The 20,024-nt window shown below is 37.4% G+C and overlaps 1 protein-coding gene across 3 annotated transcripts in view; it reads right to left on the bottom strand.

Annotated features, from left to right (window-relative positions):
• The window catches only part of RNF220 (ring finger protein 220), a gene marked incomplete at its 5' end in the record, with an annotated part of 335,258 nt that extends 316,136 nt beyond the window's left edge, over positions 1 to 19,122 (bottom strand). For 2 of the 3 annotated variants that reach the window (XM_083358453.1, XM_083358454.1), the window contains one exon: positions 18,483 to 19,107. In XM_083358453.1, coding sequence (XP_083214579.1) covers positions 18,483 to 19,107 — 625 coding nt within the window. Of the gene's footprint in view, positions 1 to 18,482 lie in introns of all 3 variants that reach the window. The other variant, XM_083358456.1, reaches the window with a different exon arrangement.
• Positions 19,123 to 20,024: the final 902 nt, after the last annotated feature.

The following is a 20,024-nucleotide window of genomic DNA, read 5'->3' as shown; positions in this document are numbered from 1 at the left end:
CAAATAATGCTTAGATATTTGGGCATATTTACAGAATCTGTGCCAAAATTAGTTTCTCATTGTTAGAAGAAAAGGTATAAAAACTGAGGTTGCAATTTACCACTGCATCTTGACAGAACCTCTTTGGGTAAATTTGTATGCATACACACTCGATTCCCAAACAAATATAGAATTCCCCTCTTCTTGTACAACTAGTCCTTTCCCGTGGTCAGTTCATATTGTCACGGAGATAGCTGTCTCTGTTTGCCAAAACAACATTCAAGTTCTAAACAATAACTGCTCTGTAATAAGGATCTCATATAAACAAGCCACATCATGATAATTACATTGACTAGATGTCATCATTCTAACTATGAACATTATCCTAAAAAGACAATACTCTTAATGAACCTCAGCCAAACCTGGCAGATAAATACTCCATTCATAACATACTTACATACATCTACATTTCTGTTGGAGGTTATTTGCCACTAAGACATATGTCCTAAACTAGTTTAATCACAAAGGCCCTGCCCTGCCCCTTTTGCAGGTTTCAAAAGGATGTTTAGCATAAAAACCCAGAAGTAGATAGTGAAGAAACAGGCTTGGCAGGCCCCACAGAGCAGCCTTAACATTAGTGACAAGGCAGCTGGCAGAAGCCCCTATGAGCAAGTCAGGACCAAGGGACCAGCCTTTTCACATCTGGTTAAGTACCATAAACTCTCCAACAAGCTGCCTAATTATGACAACACTTCTGCTAGAAAATTAGCATGCTTCACTGATCATGTTCAGAAGCACGAGGGAAGATAATAGGCAAAAATGGGAAATGCTCCAGAGAAATGCTCTAGTAGTAGATCCTGTGATATAATTGGAAGGTAGGCTGCACGCTGAATCATGATCCAATGTCCAGCTGTCTCAATACTCTCAGAGCATCTCGAGGACTTTCTCAGAAATATTAAACCCACACCTCTTATTATCATATTTTATCAGCCAAAGCAGAAATGAGATATAATATGCTTGGAGTAGACCAAATGAAACCAAACCAAAACAAGGAATTAAATCTGTATGAAAGCTGTATATATGATAATGTTCATCTTGAAGACTGTAAAATGACTATATGCCCAAAATTAAGGCACTTGCTTGAGGATCCATTACAAGTACCAAGCTCTCTTTGGCCAATTTCAAAACAAGGTAAGCAGGATCAGAGTTGATTTGTACTGGAGCGGGAGACAACCTGGAAATGTCATGTCTATAAAAGTACCTTAAGAAAGTGAAAAGCCATCCCTGAAGGTGGCATAAAAAGCACTCCCATTTTGTTATCAACTGCCAGTCTTCAGTCTCCTTTTTTTATGAAACAATGCTGCAAAGATAGTAGGGTGCCACCTACAAAGGATTCGGAAGAAGATGAATTACTGTAATGGCATCCTTTTCCATTTTGGTTCAGGCCTGGGCAGTGGAAAGAAATCACACTGTTCCCGCTCATGAATGTCCCAGGACAGGACACGGAGGGGAGACGCATGACTGTCTCTGTCCTGCTGGAACCACCAGAATTCCGGACCCAATTGTGGTTCTAGAATACCTATATTTTGTTTAACATCTACACAAAATCACCAGGTACAGAAACACCAAGAAGCATATCATACTCAGTTGGATATCTTCAACATGGGCCAGTTGGGAGACACAGAATAAATCTTGCCTGGAAGTCTACAAAATCTGGGATGGAGGAAACAGGTTAATGTCTAACTCAAGCAAAATGGGAGCAGCAGCGCACTGATTCCAGCTTTGACTATGATTGGAACTGTGCTCTAACTTGGGGCATACCTGAAATCTGTGGTTCCTACTAAGAAAGCTGACAGAACCTGGGGTCAGGAAGATCTTTGCCCTTCATCTGGTGTTCCACTTGCGGCCTTTCAGCTTGTAGGCACTAACTGTGATAATTTCTCAAGCAAAATATGGAAAAATTCATATTAAAATGGCTAACCATTTTTTATCAGATCAAATCTGCTACAGCCATATTACTTTTATTACAAGAGATTCACTGGTCATCATTCTAAGTACAGTTGAAGGTGCTGCTGATTACCCACATTACCCTGTATGCCTGGAACTTGATTATTGCCAAGGCTACTTGGAATCTGCCCGCCCAATATAAGCGCATAGAGAAATCATGTTGAGAGCTCCTATCTAACAGAAAATCTAGAGGGCAGGGCTCAGAACTGACCATCTTCTGTTTGGATCCCTCCCCTTCCTTTATGACTGTTTTTCTTAAGAAGCTAATTTGGCCCCAATCTTCATGGTATTTAAGAGGACATTCGTGTTCTTATTCCCACTTTTTCTGGGTGCAATTCAAGGTATTTTAAAGCCCTATCTGGGACTGGGCCAAGTTATCTGCAGGACCCTTTCCCTGAATACATCTACCTGTCCCACTAGGTTGGTCTATTGTTATCTGATGATTCCACGAAGCACGCCCCTTCCAAAACTCGGCTTACCCTGTGGAACAGCCTCCTCCAGGAGGCACAAAGGATTCTTACTTCTTGCCTTCCAGATGTCCCTTAAGGCCTGGTTCTTCTCTCAAGTATTGGGTCAGGAGGGGGAAGTGAGCCCAGCATTTGTGGATTTGCAATGGGATTGTTATAGCACTTGGTGTTATAACAGGATTTTAATGTTTTACACTTTGTTATCTGGCTACAGTATTTGCCGTTAGCCACTCAGTTATTTTATGTGACATGGGCATCTATATAAATCTTTCAAATACATAAAAATGTTCTAGAAATAAATTACATCTTTCAAACAGTTTCGTCAGAGCTCCACAGAAACAAAACACATAGATCTCATACGGAACAGAAAGTAAATCATGCTTTTATTAAATGTTAGGTTGTAAGCATGATAGGTTGCAATAGCCCAATCTCATCTGTAACCTCCTTTGAGCACACCATGAATCGCTTTGGTGAGAAGTCTAATAAATAATTATAAATAAATGACTGCTACTTGAAAATTGAACATTTTTAGATGATTTTTGTCATGGAAGTTTTAAATTTTGATTTGTTCTAACTGGAAACAGCAGTTGTTTCCAATTCTTATAATACAATTCTTATAATATAATACACCAACTGTGGTTAAGGATTTACATGACATATAGGTAATATGACATAGGCATGCTCCTGTAAGTCACTATAAATGGCCTAGTTGTGGAATAATTTCTCTGTGTTAATTAAGTTAGAATCTCTGCTTTTTCAGAGATGTTTTTAATAATTATGGACTTTATAAATAAATCTTTTAAAAATCACATACTATTTCCTCTTAGTTACTTACAACTTACCATATAAGCCATCACTACCGTAAAGTTAATTAGCCAAAGAAAAGTCAAAGATGTATTTAGGCACCTGCTGAGAATTCAGAATTGGGCTTTAGACACACTTCAAGTAAACTAAACTTCAAATGATTTTTAGCAGAAATATTCCCACTCACTTCTATTATGTGCCATGAAGCAAGACTTCTGCCTGAGAAAGCAAAAGAATTGCTGCCCCGATTGAAATATTTATTCTGAGCAACAAAAGTCAGTAACCTCTGACTAGAATGTTCCTGGCTTCTTCAATCTTGTATATTAAATTTATTAGATTTTTATCCCATGTTTATTACTTTATAAGTAACTCAAGATAGTGAATATACGTAATACACAACACTCCTCCCCCTTCCCATTTCCCCCACAACCACCATCTTATGAAGTGGGTTGGGCTGAGTGTGACTGACCCAAAGTCAGCCAGCTGGCTTGTGTGCCTAAAATGGGACCTAGGACTCAGTCTCCTAACAAGGCCAGCACCTTGACCACTACACCAACTGACGCAAATTGTTCTTTTGACTCTTATAATAGGGCAGAGAAGGGTGATATAATATTGCACATGCCGCAAATAATTTTTGATATTTCTATTGAAGTGGTTTATAGGTTAACTTTCAAATAATCACTACTGTGCAATTTGTATTTTGGCCAGAAACTCTATCCTTTGCTGTTTTTGTTCAGGCTCAAGGAAGGCAGAATGAAATGTTTTCTACATTTGTCTCCACTGTAGCCAAGAGTGATAAATCACCTGATTCAGAGTCAGCCCCTCCCACTTACCTAGGAATCCCAATATCACCTTACAGCCCATCCTTGCCTTACTGGCTTCTTTCCTTCTCCCCCTCCCCTCTCCACTGTTGATTCCAAACTGATTAGAATAACAGAGTTGGAAGGGACCTTGGAGGTCTTCTAGTCCAGAGGTCACCAACCTTTTGGGCACCAGGAACCGGTGCCATGGAGAAAGGTTTTTCTGCGGACCAGAGGGTGTGTGGTTTTGAATACTGCCTGCATCCCGAGGATGGAGCTTTGCTTGTTTGTGTGATCCACTTGCTGGCATGCTGCGGACAATGCCAGTCCTCAGACTGGGGTAGGGGATCCCTGTTCCTCAGGCAGGACATCATTTCAGACAAATGGCTGTCCAGTCTCTTCTTAAAAACTTCCAGTGTTGGAGCATTCACCACTTTTGGAGGCAAGTTGTTCCACTGATTGTTCTAACTCTCAGAAAATTTCTTAGTTCTAGGTTGCTTCTCTCCTTGATTAGTTTCCATCCTTTGCTTTTTGTCCTACCTTCAAGTACTTTGGAGAATAGCTTGACTCCCTCCTCTGTACCAACCTCTGAGATATTGGAACACTGCTATCATGTCACCCCTAGTCCTTCTTTTCATTAAACTAGACATACCCAATTCTAGCAACCATCCATGTTTTAGCCTCCAGTCCCCTGATCATCTTTGTTGCTCTTCTCTGTACTCTTTCTAGAGCCTCAGCATCTTTCTTACATCGTGGTGACCAAAACTGGATGCAGTATTCCAAGTGTGGTCTTACCAAGGCATTATAAAATGATATTAACACTTCACGTGATCCTGAGCCAATCCTTGTTAATGCAGCCTAGAGCCGTGTTGGCTTTTTCTGGCAGCTGCAGCACACTGCTGGCTCATATTTAAGTGATTGTCTAGTAGGACTCCATGCTCCCTCTCAGTCACTACTCTTGAGCCAGGGCTCCTACAGTATATGCTACCTATGCTTTTGATTTTTCTTGCCTAAATGTAGAACCTTACTTTTTTTCACCACTGAATTTCATTTTGTTAGATAGCACCCAATGTTCACGTCTGTCAAGATCCTGCTGTATCTTACGTCTATCTTCTGGATTACTTGACTTTTTTTTTTAATTCCATTTATATCCCGCCCTTCTCCGAAGACTCAGGGCGGCTTACAAGCTTAGCAGTAGCCTTCATTCTATGTATATGCCTGCTTATTAGGGCTTTCACACACCCCCAAGCGGCATTATTACAAAGTCAGCTTAATTGCCCCCAACAATCTGGGTCCTCATTTTACCTACCTCGGAAGGATGGAAGGCTGAGTCAACCTTATTCATCCTCTATCCCTATTTTTTCCTTACTTTGCATTTCCTGCTGCATCAATTATATTGCTTCTGCTGGTGGTCACTGAATAATGCTGATAAGCATGTAACAACTGACAGTAGTCACCCTTTGTAGAATACTTACTGCAATTTTCATTGTCACATTCCATAAATTAAGCTTCTGCCAGCTAGTTGTTTTCAATCCAGAAGAACTTGTTGTGTCCTCAGAAGTACAATGTTGACAAGAGGAGCCAAAGCCTCCAAAAGCTAGGCAGCTAGGAAGCATGCAAAGCCACAAAGGAAAATTGAGAAAATTAATGGCAAAGCACTGCATATAAAGGTGTTTGTTTACAATGGCTACCCTTTATTTGGAATGTAAGATAACCTACTATAATGCAGGGGAAAAAATGGTTCTGCTGATGTGGATCCTTGAGGAAGTGGGAGGAGGATATGGAAAACCGGAAAAGGACTGTGTAAAACCTCAGGAACAATTACAAAGACTGCAGAGCAATTCAGTAAGGGAGAAAGGAACATAAAAAGATATAAATACAGTGTGAATGTATATGTTTTGGGAAGTGAGAGGGAGAGAACTTGAGTTGGAAGCCAGACATAAGAAAAATATGTGCTGAGAATAAGAGCTAAGCCAAAATATGAAAGGCATTAATTAGAAGTAATTAAAATGGTACCCTTAAAGCCATTCTGTCACAGCGCCTATTATACTTCATGAAAATTCCATCCCATCAACCAAACAAGTTTACATCTTATGATGTAACATGTAAACATTTTAATATTAATATTCTATTAGATGCAGGAAAAATGTGATTCTTAATAATGTAGAGAAAATGGAAAGTAATCTCTCTATTTCTCACACATACCACACAGACGCCCATATATCTCTACCTGTAGGGGAGTGGGCAGTATTACAAAGCTGATATATCAAAACAAAAAACTGAATCCAAAGAACAAACTCCACCAAAATCTACAGAAGTCACTTGTAATCAGGAGATGAGTGTCATATCAGAAGCAAAAACAGACATTTCTACTGACTGAAGGCCAAGGCTGTGCTGTATGTTGAAACAGATGTGTAAAGGCAAATGAAAAAGAAACGACTCCACATCTAAGACAGATTCCTAGCAAAGGGCTAATTGCCCATGCCGCCTTCCATCAGGTTCAGTTTGGCCTACTAATCAGTCAGCAATGATTCCCAGCAAGAATCCGACCAGCCAACTGATATTTCAGTGTGTCAGAAGGAAATTAATGCAGCCCATTACAAGGACTGGTAGGAGAGAGGGATAGATATTTTTATGCTAGGGAGAAGAAATCCAATACTTCTGTTTCCAAAGTGCAGCAGATTCCTCATAATTCCAGCTTTACTGTATTCCGCACATGCTCCTTGTAGTTCAATTTTGCTAATGTTACCTCAGCTAATACTCCCTGTAGTAAATCATTTAATTTGCAAAACCACAACTAATCTCAATTCCAAATTTTGTAAAAACTATCCTACAGTTAAACTGATTTACTCTTTCAAAACTGAAAGCAAAACCATAAGTCTCTCAAAAATGTCAGTAAACTTCGAAGTTTAACAAACTATGGAATTTTAATTAGGTTGGCTTGTCTTCTATGATACAAATGGGGTTGAATCCATGGTTCACATAGTAGAGTGTTACGGTCAAAGATATCAAAGATGTCATGAATTTATCTTATCCTGTTCTTGTACAGGTATTCCTCAACTTACAACCATTCATTTAGTGACCATCTGAAGTTACAGCACTGAAAAAAAGTGATTTATGACGGTTTTTCACACTTACCACCATTGCAGGATCCCGATAGTCATGTGATCAAAATTCAGATGCTTGGCAACTGGTTCATGATAGTTGCAGTGTCCTGGGGTCATGTGATAACCTTGTGACATTCTGACAAGCAAAGTCAATGGGAAAGCCAGATTCACTTAACAAGTGTGTTAGTAACTTAATGGCAGTGATTCACTTAATAACTGTGGTAAAATGGGGCAAAACTCACTTTCCAACTATTTTACTTAGCAACAGAAATGTTGGACTCAATTGTGGACGTACGTGGAGGACCACCTGTATATTATACCAATGTAACAGTGCAAACTACAAAAAAAATAAAGTCTATTTATAATCATATCTTAAAGTTTTTAAAGTTTATTTATTCCATTTGTATTGCTGTTGTAAGTGGATTTGGAAAAATTTCTAGAATCTGTTTTCTGAGTGTTTAATTTTTTAATTCTACAGCCTAGATTCTGCAAAGTAAAAGAAAAAGAAAATTAGTTTTGTGTATGATGATCAACTTAAAAATTGATGCTGGCTTCTACTGTGTAAAATATTCTCTCAGTCCTGTTATAATAAATGCAAGTAAACATAATTATGACTCTGTCAGCATCTGCCTTGTAATGTATGTAGTAAACAAAAAAAGTGTCTCAATTTTTTCTCCTTTGTTTTGAATTTCAAAACAGAAGCTCGAAAGATAGTTTGCAGTAAAAGCTTGAACAAAAGTAAACAAAGCATAAGTAGATAAAATATATTAGATTTGGTTCTTTTTACAAAGCAAAAATGAACATTAGTAAGCAACCAGTCCACAAAATTTCAAGGACAACCATATGAAGAAAGACAAAACTGCTTTTTACCATATAACATTCTGTAAAGGGAAGGTATTTAAATGAGAGTATGCACAAGCACAGACTTACATTTATTGTTCAGAAATGTTTTTCCTGTCTAAAATGCCCTATTTTTTAATGAAATCAATGTATTTTTTAGCAATCATTACTTCTGATATTCCCCATGGATGAATTTTTATTCTATTTGGGGCCCCAGAGTTTCTGCCAGGTCATATTTATATGTCATAATAAGGTAGTCTAATGCCTATATACTGTACTGTACCCAGCTTCAAAGTATAAAATGGAAGAAAATACATTTATTTTCCAGGGACATTCAAACATATTTTACCTCTCCATTTGAACATATACTCAGTTATAATATAATTACTTGCTGAAAAATTCTATTACAACCCAATGTCTAGGTAACCCTCCTACTTTTTTTTGCCAAGTTCATTCCACAACCAGACTCTGTGAGAAAAGGATTCCATTTAAGCATATTACTATAAAAGAACAACTTTTACAGATGAACAAAAAAAATAGGTCATGGATGCAAATAACTGAAATGAACATGTCCTTTCTCAGTAACAAACCACAGGACACTTTATAACACAAAGAATAATAAGCCTTATATTTTTGACCAGTATGAAAGGGACTATATTTCAAAAACTGGGACAAAAATATTTTAAATTTACATACGAGTTAATATGATTATTCCCACATAAAGGTAGTCCTCAATGTATGACCACAAATGGACCAGAATTTCCATTGCTAAGCAAGGAGTTGTTGAGTTGCACCCAATTTTTCAACCTTTTTGCCATGGTTATTAAGTGAATCTTTGCAGTTGTTGTGAATCATGCAGTTGCTAAGCGACTCCAGCTTCCCCTGTTGACTTTGCTTGTCAGAAGCCAGGCCGGGAAGGTTGCAAATGGAGATCACATAATCCTGGGATGCTGCAACTATGTAAACATATGCTGGTTGCCAAGGACCCCAATTTTTATCCAGTGACTGTGGGGATTCTGTAATGGTTGCATGTGTGAGGACAGATTGTAAATCCTTTTTTTTAAAGTGCTGTTGTAACTTTGAAGTTATTAAATATGTCAAAGATTATCTGTATTAAATATTATTCTGACCCTTGACTTCTTACAATACAGTAAGTCAAAATAAACTACATTCTTAGTGTTTAGTTACAGGGGTGTCAAACTCAATTTCACTGAGGGCCGCATCAGCATTGCGGTTGCCCTCAAGGGGCCAGGTGGGTATGGCCAGGGTGGGTGTGGCCTACTGGGTGGGTGTGGCTAGAGTGCATATGGCCTACTGGGTGGGCACGGCCAGCTCTACATTGTTTGCATCAAGGGTGCCTATGGGGGCCTGGGCAGGAGTGGGACAGATCTGAGGGTCCCTGGTCCCTGCCTTGGTCTCTGGGCCAGGGCCAAGGCAGTGGGGGCCGTTCCCTCACTGTTTCCAGGATGGCTTCGCAGGCCACATGAAACCACTTCATGGGCTGGATCTGGCCCCCGGGCCTTGTGTTTGACATGTCTGGTTTAGTATGAACCAGTTGAGGGGCCTTTCTTAAATTTTAATTTATTTGATGCAATGACAAAAATCTCTCTTATTCCCAATGTGTCAATCGTTAGGGACACTGCCTCTGACCAACTTGAGGAACCAAACTCAGGTGAGGCCATATGAACTGTTCTAGCTGTTCTAGATTCAAAGTAGGCCATTAAAAAACCAGAAGAAGCTGCTAACGCACTGGTCAGTAAGAAACGGCAAACTACAAAGACATCCCATGTTCTTATAATATAAACCTCTGAATGGAAAGTTTTTGGCAACCTGCTAGGACTACTTAATGCGATAAGTCATACTATATGACTCACTGAGCATTCAACTCTTTGATTCTATTATCTGTAATTCAAAATCTGGTTGCTAGAAATACAACATTTCAATGAAAACTCTTTAAAAGAATGTACAATATGTATTTCAGATTATAAGAAAGTATAACATTGTCCTGTTGTCAAAAATAGTACAAAATGTACAGTATTTATAAAAGCTTTGATATTTTAATATGCTGTGTCAATGCTTTTAGTTTTTAACATGCATGAAAAAGTCAAAACAATCTGAAGTTGCACAAGTAGCCTAATTCCTTATTCTATCCTCTCTCAATACACTGTGACTCCCATAATCCTTCAGGTATAGCACAATATTCTAGAATAAATTCTAAAGAATCAATTATTATTCTATATTGCTTGTTATCTTTCATATAATTAAAGCAGGGCCAAATCTTGCTACAAAATCATTTAAGTAATTATACAGATGGAGGATCACAGTGTACAGTGTCCAATTTAATACATCTTGATGAATATGACAAATTAACAATCTTACAGTGCTATAAATTAAGATATTCCTATCCTAAGCAATAAACAATTTGCGACAGTAAATACTATGATACATATTTGATTATTGAAAAGGGAAGCAATATGAAGTAGCAATAAGAACAAGTCACAATTCTTACTGAATTTCTATTGCTCATAGATTGCAATCTCTGCAAGTTATATATATATTACCATGATTAGCAGACACCCCTGAAGCAGCATTTTCTTTCATAGAAAATATCCAGTTGTAATGATGTAACTTTAACAGAGAAGGAATAATGCAGGAATTCAACAGTGGTTTTAACATAATACGGGTATGAAAAATTTACATGACTATTCTCCTTTCTAAATAAGAGAGAAGGAAATTCATTAACTAGGATATGAACAAACATACAGGAGGACAGTAAAGAGTAGAAACATAGAATAAAAAATGTAATAACTTGCTACGTTCATTGGGAATGACGATAATTGGAAAATTATTTTCATTTTTTAAACCTCAAAAGCATTTATGATATGATTCTATGACATGTATAACACATTTTCAATGTAGCTTACTTCCCAAAGTAAACAACATTAGCACTGTACCCTAATATTACAATGTCATATCATCTCTCTAATGACTTACGCTTCATTACCCTGAATTCATTAAGCAGGTTTAGTCAAACCAACAACAGCCAATTGTTGAGATTATTCAAATCCTCCACATACATGTATTATGTATTAATTTCTAACGTTTATAATAAATCATACTTTCCAAAAAAGTATGGAAAAAAGCCATACAATTTTAATGACGGTTTTAACAGAAAAATGGTATAAAACATTCATATGTGTAAATATAAAAAAATGTCGTATCATTTGTTAAACATTGTGAGGGGAAAATGAATACTTTTTATGTTAGAATTTGTTTCAAGATAAACTGTTCATCCCATGAAACTTATCCTCCATTTCACTAAAGGTAGGCAGGACTATGGAGGGAAAGGCCTGATTACTAGAAATAATTTCACTAGTGGTACTAAAAATAGCTTTCTGTTTCAGCTCTGAACCTTAAGAGAGGGTCAGAGTCTCAAAAGGTATGATGAGAGAAACTTAAATCAAAGAAAGAAGATTGGAATAGAAAAAATTCATTAGTAAATCTTTGGAAAGGCTGCCATCATTTTTTAATGGAAAGGAGTAGTTTAGGGAAAGAAATGGGAAGAAGTAGCTGACGTCTAACGTTTATTATTTTTTCCTCTGTAAATTTCAGATACTTGTTTAGCTCCTGACAAACACAGGGAGGTCAAAGATCAAAACCATAATACTTGAGTCATCCAATCTTTTAGGTATTTGTTATGGCCACCATTTTGAGGTTCCTTAAAATTATAAATGGTTATGGTCATATCCAAGGCAGCCACTTTTTCCATACCTTTAGATATTTGGGGTAATGCACAAAACTATCCAATCAGCAAACGTACAAACAGCTTTATTATATAGAATATGATATATTTTATTATATAATAATATATATCACTGTGTGGCAATAAATCAACCCTCAAATATTAACACAGCAGGATTCTCAGGGCTGCTACATCATCAACTTCAGATCTACTAAAAAGAACACAGCATTAAGCCATCTTGTAGTAGATGGATGGAAAACAGAATGCAACTGTGAGGCAATCTGGATATTTTCAAATGGTATTGGAAATGATTAGTTGTCACTAGGAATGCAAATTGCATTGTCATGCAAACACTTTCTATAGAATTCAACATGGTAACTGATGCTCTATATTTCTGGCAAACCTGAGAAAATGTGATATCCTCACAACAGAAATCCTACCTCGAGGAAAATGATCTGGATTCCCTGAAATAGTAATAATTAGGGTAAAATTACTTGTTTACTGCTAGGTCAGCTATTTCTCAACAGCACTGTTTCATTTTATTCACCAGTTATTTTATTTTACAAAGATTTTCTAGTTTAGTACTTTAAATGGTGTTTAATAGTACTAGAATTTGAAGATAAACAAATATGAAAACCCCATGATTTCTATGAATTGTTGTTAGAGATTATTACATTATATTATGTAAAAATACTACAGAGTTCTAAATTGAGGCCTTGTATATCAACTTATTTGCTTATTATAAATTTGTAGCAGCCCATAACATTTTTCTAATATTAAGCCAACAGCAGGCAACATATCATTACACAGAATACCAAAGATATATCAATGCCCCAAAGGAAAAAAAATTAAAACAATGATTTCATCAAAATGAAATAGCTTACTTTTTTATTTTAAACATACTTTTAAAAGATATATTACCTGAGGCAGATCTCCTCACTCTTAATTGTAGGACTGGTCCTGCTAGCCAATATCAGGGCCCAGTATTCCTACTTTTAAATAAAAAGAAACTGAGACAAAAATACACAAAACAGCATAAACCACAAAAGCAATATAATATAATGCTCCGTAAGCATTAAATTTCTTTTACACAATACAAAAAAATTAGGTCTTCTAATAGGTGATGCCAGTCAAGCCAAGTTTGAACTTTCTGTGACAAACAAGTTTCTCTCCCTGGGTTTTAAGATACGATCTTAGGATTGAGGAAAGCGGCTGGAGTAAGAGTTCACCTTGCCCAAAGATAATAAATCCATAATTGTTCATGCAAATACAAACACGAACACACAGTGGAAGGCAGGACAATAAATATTTAGTGTCCGTATGTGCCCGCTTCCCAGTTGTGAGAAGATAAACACAATGTTTATATCTTCCTCAGTGCTCCTCAGAGTCACCGTAACAAGCCCTCAGAGTTCCCAATAAAACAGCAATAAGCGGAGCCTAAAAGGAAATCGGGAAGGCGGGGGGGGGGGGGGAGTAAAAGCTAAACCACCAGCGTTTCCCAAACAAATGAGAAATCTGGCCGTGCAGCAGAGACTGTGTTGGGAAACATTGAGAGGCTGAAACCACCCCTGCCCTCCCCCACAAATGATCAATTAAAAGCCGTCCTTATGCCAAGGGCCAGGCATGGCCAGGCAAGCAGGCTGCTGCAAAGACAACGGTCCTCTGGATCAGTTCTGCATGACAATTGATGGGAAGGGGCAGGAGGCAAGGCCCATCCTCTCACCATGGTGATTAGGCATTCCAAGTGTGCAAGGCAGCCTCGGCACACATAAAGAGAAAGGGAAGCTGGAGACCTGAGGAGGCAAGCCAGGCCAGATGGTCCTGCAGCCGGCAGCACTGGAGCAGCTCACACCCAGCTCTCCGCCACGTTAACGGCCCAAGCCTTTCTTTATGCCAACATCACAATTAAACAGAGCAAAATGGCAAGGAGGTTCAGCAACAGTTTGCTGAGGGGACGGGTGACCATAAGGCAGGAGGAAAGGGCTCCGACAACCTGAAAAAAATGTAATTTCCATTTGCTTACTAAAATATGGCCCATCAGAAAGGCTCTTTTCTTGAGACGCAGAACTAGCTTTCTACATCTAAAACTCACCACAGAAATGCATTTACCCATTCCATTAGAGATGCAGCCATTTCCATAGGATGCCTTTGTACTATGTTTTAAAAACAGACCTGATGTTAGATCATGTCTAATACCTTTTCACAAGATGGCTTTACTTTTCTTCTTTTAAGAACCCTAAAGTACCGCATCAATTATTTTAAAAGAGATCCAGCACATAACTGTAAAACAAGCAAACAATGTATATATTTTGAATGTTGGATAATTGGAATACACCCCCACCTTACTTTAGACCCTAGTGTGTAAACACCTGGTCAGCCTCTGCTCTACTGAGATAGCCAGAGCTAAGATGAAGCTTGAGTCAGTTGTCTAATATGCTAAGAGAAAAGAAAAACCAGGAATTAATACATGATTAATCATTGCTACTTGGAACTTAAACTCAACCACATTTTGACTTTTCTTAAATATTTCCATAGGTTAGTTTCAAAGTTCTTGAAGTGATTTCCAAAACCAGTCCAAATACTGAGGCCCAACAAAAAAGTTCACTCTCTTCTGTGATATAAAACTGTAAGAAAAACTGAAGTAAGAGTAAGAAAATAGACTCTCTCCACCACACATAGCTGTCTTAAACTGACCACGTTTAAAAACATTTCATTATGGTATGGGACATTAAAAAACAAAGTGCTGCTGCTAAATTGTAAGAAGCAAAATTGCAAAAATATCTAACGTTAGAATCTGTTTCATCAACAATAAACCAAGCTTGAATACGTGCAATAAAGGGAAGGAACCAGTTCAAATAAGCACAACATACAAACTCAAAATAAAGGCCAAGGCCTTATAGTGCCAGTGCATTGGGGAGGGGGAGCAAGAGTTTGGGGAAGATTCATGTGTAAGGTAACAAATTTTGAAGTTCCCACGAATAGAAATAACTGCAGTGCTTTTGCCAGTGGAACATTTTGGTGTACAAGACCCAGCTGCTGGTAAGGACTCTCCGTTTTTCTTTCCTGAAAGGACATATTCTGATTATTTAGTCTATGAGACCATAAGTAGGAATTATAGGATAAAAACACTATTTTTAAAAGTTACAGAGATCTGTTACACAGGGACACTCTGTTTAAATCTATTGTAGCTGGATGTTAAGGTCAAATCATTATTTGAAGAATCCAATAGAATATATCTGCAGATGCCTCTGCATTACACATGGAGTGTAAACCATCTTCCCCCATGTGATTAATGCTCTCAGTGAACATATAAACATAGATACCTGGATAAAATATTTATCTTCATAAATAAATTATTTATTCTTCAGGGCTTTTGTGCACAACTCCTGTGGGTTCTTTTCTGGACCACAGGGTTTCAAAGGATAGAACATTTACCATGAACTGATGCACTGAAATATTCCAAGAAGCAGACTGTAAAATTAAGCTTTACATATATTCACATTGCACTTCCAATTTTGTCACTAATTTTGGGTAAACTTTTGTATATATAAAATGTAAAATCTGTAAATATAAAATATACAACAGCTGTGGTTCAATTCAATATATTACGTCATTTTTTAAAGATCAAAACATACTCAGAAGGCAGGACTTAAGGCAATGTTGACCAATGTAAATCTTAAATAACTTCTCACATGGGTAGGGAATCAATCTAGATTTACACGACTAATTAACAGAGATAAGACTCTTGTCTCCAGAGAATGTAGACATACAGTATTGTTCTTAGTATCTTACTAATAAAATGAGATGCTTGCACCTATACTTGTACAGTGATACACTTTGCCCTTCATTAGATTCCATTAGCATTGCACTTTAGATGGCATTCCTTTTTCAAAAAAAAACAAACAAAAAAAAACAAACCTCCCACAGTTTCCACAAGCTAAGCTTGCTGTTTTGTATTATTTTTCATTAAAAATAAATGAAGCAGCAAGTGAAAATCCCAAGTCTGAAATTATAAGAAACAAACAAAGAAAGAAAGAATAGACTCTGCTGGTGCCAGACAAGGAATGTTATACTGTATGTTGTGACTGAAGTTATTTGCACATCGTGCAGTCTGATCCCATTTCAGTATATGGAAGACTGCAAATGAAGAGAGCCAAAATATTTTGTAGAGTGCCTCTTGGAGACATAAAGGTTTGCTAATGCAATGGTTTTACTAGGTCCATCAATACAATTTTGCAGATCAGTTTGTCTATATAATCATTTCTCTAAAATGCATTGTAGAATGTTGGTAAAAAGAAACCTTATTTCATAGAGAGATTTATATATGTATAAAAAAATTGAAACACATTTGAAAGGGCTAGGAATTTATAAAAGCCGATATACCACATTTTCATACATGTGAATATGTGTGCATTCCTCTGGTTCCATTCAGAACAGTGGAATCATCAGAAAACTATCTCCATCTTCAGCCTCATTCTAGAAACTACTAACAAATAAACTTTCATACATGAGGTATGTACAGTTTTCTTGTTCCAGATTCTGAAATACCCAAGAATATATGTTCTATGAAAAAAGACCTAAACATGCCAAGGATATTTGAAGGTCATAATTACATATAACCAGGTTTGTTTGCTCCTCAGATAGAGATACTTACATATTTATACAGATAAATAATAAAATGCTTTTAAAACTCATGACTGTTAAAATAAAATTTTAACTAGATAAAGTCAATATTCACCCTCTAAATTTAACCTAGTCAGTACTAAGTGTAAAACCTATTTTATATTTTACCTGGGCATGTTGGTATGAAGCCACTTTTGGTCTGCTTTCAATGAAATTGAAACCAATTTTGATTTACTTTTCAAAGCAAAGAAAGAAAATGTCAAGAATGAATAGACTGGAGGCTGTTAAGATACAAAAACCTATCTGTTTTTTTTCCGTTTGTAAAAGTCTCTATATCTCCTTCATCCTTTAAATATGTTTTATTTGGTTCCCCCAAACATTATCTGAGAATTCATGAAAATATTTGTATAGAAAAACTTATTTCTTCTGAACTGTGTCCACATTTAAACACATGTTTACTTCTGAGTCAATCGCTTTCTAAACACTGTTCTGTGAGTTCATAAAATATTTGTTCATTTATACCACTATCTAACAGGAGCAAGTTAGCAAGATGAAGCAATTAATGCACTCTAAATATATATAATTGAGCCAGCATTTTGAACATGCATTCCAATATGCATAATCTGCATTAATTTCATATTTGTAAATTGTTATATTTACATTAGTAATATATACTGTTTTAAATTATAAAACATCTTTACTCAGGGCAATTCTATCTTTTCTTACCTTTTCAAACTTTATTATTTTCCCCACCTTTTCGTACACACACACACACACACACACACACACACACACACACAGACACAAAATTGTTGCACTCAACCATCAAAGACCAGGATATTTAGGTGGTTCTCACTCAGCTAAGCCACACTATGAAAAAAGCACACAAGCCTTTAGGGCAACATGTAGTTTCATCTTTGAGGAAGCATTCCACACAAACACTGACATAAAAGACAAACTCATAGCATATTTCAGAACCAACGAGCGATGGATTTATAAGGCAGGTTGATTTTATGGTGACTTTTATTGACAAGGTGCGGCGGCTTTTGGCAGATGCCTCGTAGCACTGGGAAGTTAACACAGTGCCTAATTCAAGGAGACAGCCTGAGGAAGCAGTACCGACAGGGAGAGAGTGGAACTATGTCTCTATTACTCTCCTTGGTGTCATAAAGAAAAAGAAGAAAAATGGTAACCAACAGGGAATCAGGGAGTGCTCCAATTTTTTTTCAAAATAAAAAAATCCTGATTTTTCTCTCCATCTACCACCTCTTAAAAAATGGAAGAAGGGACAAAGCAGTATGAGAAACTACAAAAGGATCTAATGGGAAGCAAGGTAGGGCAAACTAGTTTAATATCTAAACTACAGAATTGGTAAGAAACCAGACTGACTTGAATGCTGCCTTATCATCAATATATTAGATAAATACTTCTTGATCTACTTTCCTCTAATGAGGTAACTCACGGCATTCAATAAGGAAGAGATTACTTGGAGAGAGGAACGCTCCAGTAGATTTTAGGTGGATTGGGTTCAGCTTAGCTCAGTCTGTGAAATATTTTCACTTCTGGGATTCTACTTTTGCACTTATAGAGGGTGTTACAGAAAATTCTTGTACATTAGTGCAAGATGTACAGCTTGAGTAACACATTACGAGATGTCTTCCTTTCTCTGTTTTAATGCCAGAAGTTAGGTTACCTTACTAGGAGTCAGGTCTAATTGAAAGAAACATGTTTTACATTGATATCAGGTAAAAGAACTGGATTTTGTTACAACTGGCATCAAATACATAAAGACAGAGGTGGAAGACAAGTTTACAAAGACACTATCCTCAAAAACTGAATCTCCTGAAATAAATATAGAGTCAGACGCTTTCAACAGAGACTTTCCTCTTTCTGGAAGGTTGGCAGTTTTTCTGCTAGATGGAACCCCAATCTAGCAGAAAAGAAAAAAAATATTTTTTCTAGATATTCTGCAATCTGTCTTCTTCTGCAATCCACCAATATTTAAAGAAAAATAGGGCCATATATAGTTTGGCCTCTTTAGAACCCTCAAGCATTCAGAAGTGTTACCTGTTGAGCATTTAACAGCCCAATTAAAAAAAGCTAAGGTACTTACATCTATCGTTTCGGTCCTCAGGACTGGATGAAGTCTCACGGTCTGAAATGAGGCCAGAGACAGCAAAAATCTTTTTTCCAGTGTCATCAATTTTGAGGGAACCAGGGGAGCCAGATGGGAGCTGGGCTCCAAATTCATACTCCTTGCCATCAGCATCTGAGAAGCGAAGGTGGGGAGAGTCGGTATCATGACAGTTCTTCAGGCGCTTAGCAGGTGTAAAAGCTGACTGATAACTTTCCCGGTCCTCAGTGGAGGCAAAGGGACGGAAGGCCCCAACACCACTGTGGTTGAGCATGCTGATTGGGGTACAGTCCAGATTAGGGGGTGCAAACTGAGGATGGAGATGCAGCAACGAAGGTGGAAAATCACGGTTGGTGAATGCTCCAGGCACCCCACCTTGTCGGTGATACATAGAGGCAAAAGTATAGGAGCCATTGGTGAACGGGATGTGCACATCCTTGTCCACTGACACAGGGACCCCAAAGGGCCTTGGCTGTTGGCAGGGGATGGAAGCATCACGGCTGGCTTCAGCAGTGGAAGCCAGGACCATCAGGGCTGGAGATGCCAAAGGATTGGGAAGGTAGGAGGAGTTTTCCATCTTGAAAGCTGCTCGGTGTAAGTCCATTGGAGTCTCTTTTCTTGACAGGGCCACGAGGGAAATGGTGTTCCCTGGATGGAAAACAAAGCAATGTCTGGATGTAGAGCTGAGAGATCTCACCAAATCCTTATCACCATCCCAAAACTGCAAAGACAAAGAAGGGGAAAAGAGGAAAAACACAGAAAGTTGAATAAACAGCTGGCTGTTCTTAATATAGCAAGAAAATTGTAAAAGCCTAAGCCAACTTTCCACGTATTGTTCTTTTAGAAAGCCAACAAGTAAGTTCACATGTTACTGGAAGAGTCTCTGACTCCCTCTAAGGGTCTGTACAAGTCTTCCTCCTGCTCTCTTTTACAGCTTTAGCATTAAACTTAAGATTCAAGAGTTGGTCCACCCTAGGTAGATAAAATGTGGCACAAGAGACCTGAAAGCCAAGAGAATCTGTGCCTTATGCAGAGAATGCCACCTGCTCTGCCCTACAGAAGGATAAGGAACCAGTGCAGATTCAGATCAAGCCACATGTTTTAAGTGCACATAGGTTGATGATTTGAACAAGTGTGCAGTAACTAACTCGTGAAAATTAAACTTATATTATTTCATGCCTGCCAAACAAAAATATTGGAACAGAAAAAATTTCTTGAAGTATGTAAGCCTATGACTACATCATCTTAAAATTAGTATGAATAAAATAAATGAATACATTATTCAAAAAATTATAAATGAAAATGTATTTACTTCATGAAAATACAAAAATTTGAAATAGATGTAGTAGAGGAATATATTCCAATTGTACAGATATATATCATGTTTTGGATTTTCCATTATCCTTAGTGATGAAGGGGGAATAAATAATATGTATGAATCATACATTTAAGCTATTCTTCCATTTTTTAAAAAAGAAAACAATAATGACATCAATAAGTCCTTGGCGTCCCTGATAATAT

The sequence above is a fragment of the Vipera ursinii genome, assembly GCF_947247035.1.
Source record: "Vipera ursinii genome assembly, chromosome: 3".
NCBI lineage: Eukaryota > Metazoa > Chordata > Lepidosauria > Squamata > Viperidae > Vipera > Vipera ursinii.
The sequence above is the reverse complement of the archived record's forward strand: the minus strand, read 5'-3'. Positions and strand labels throughout refer to the sequence as shown.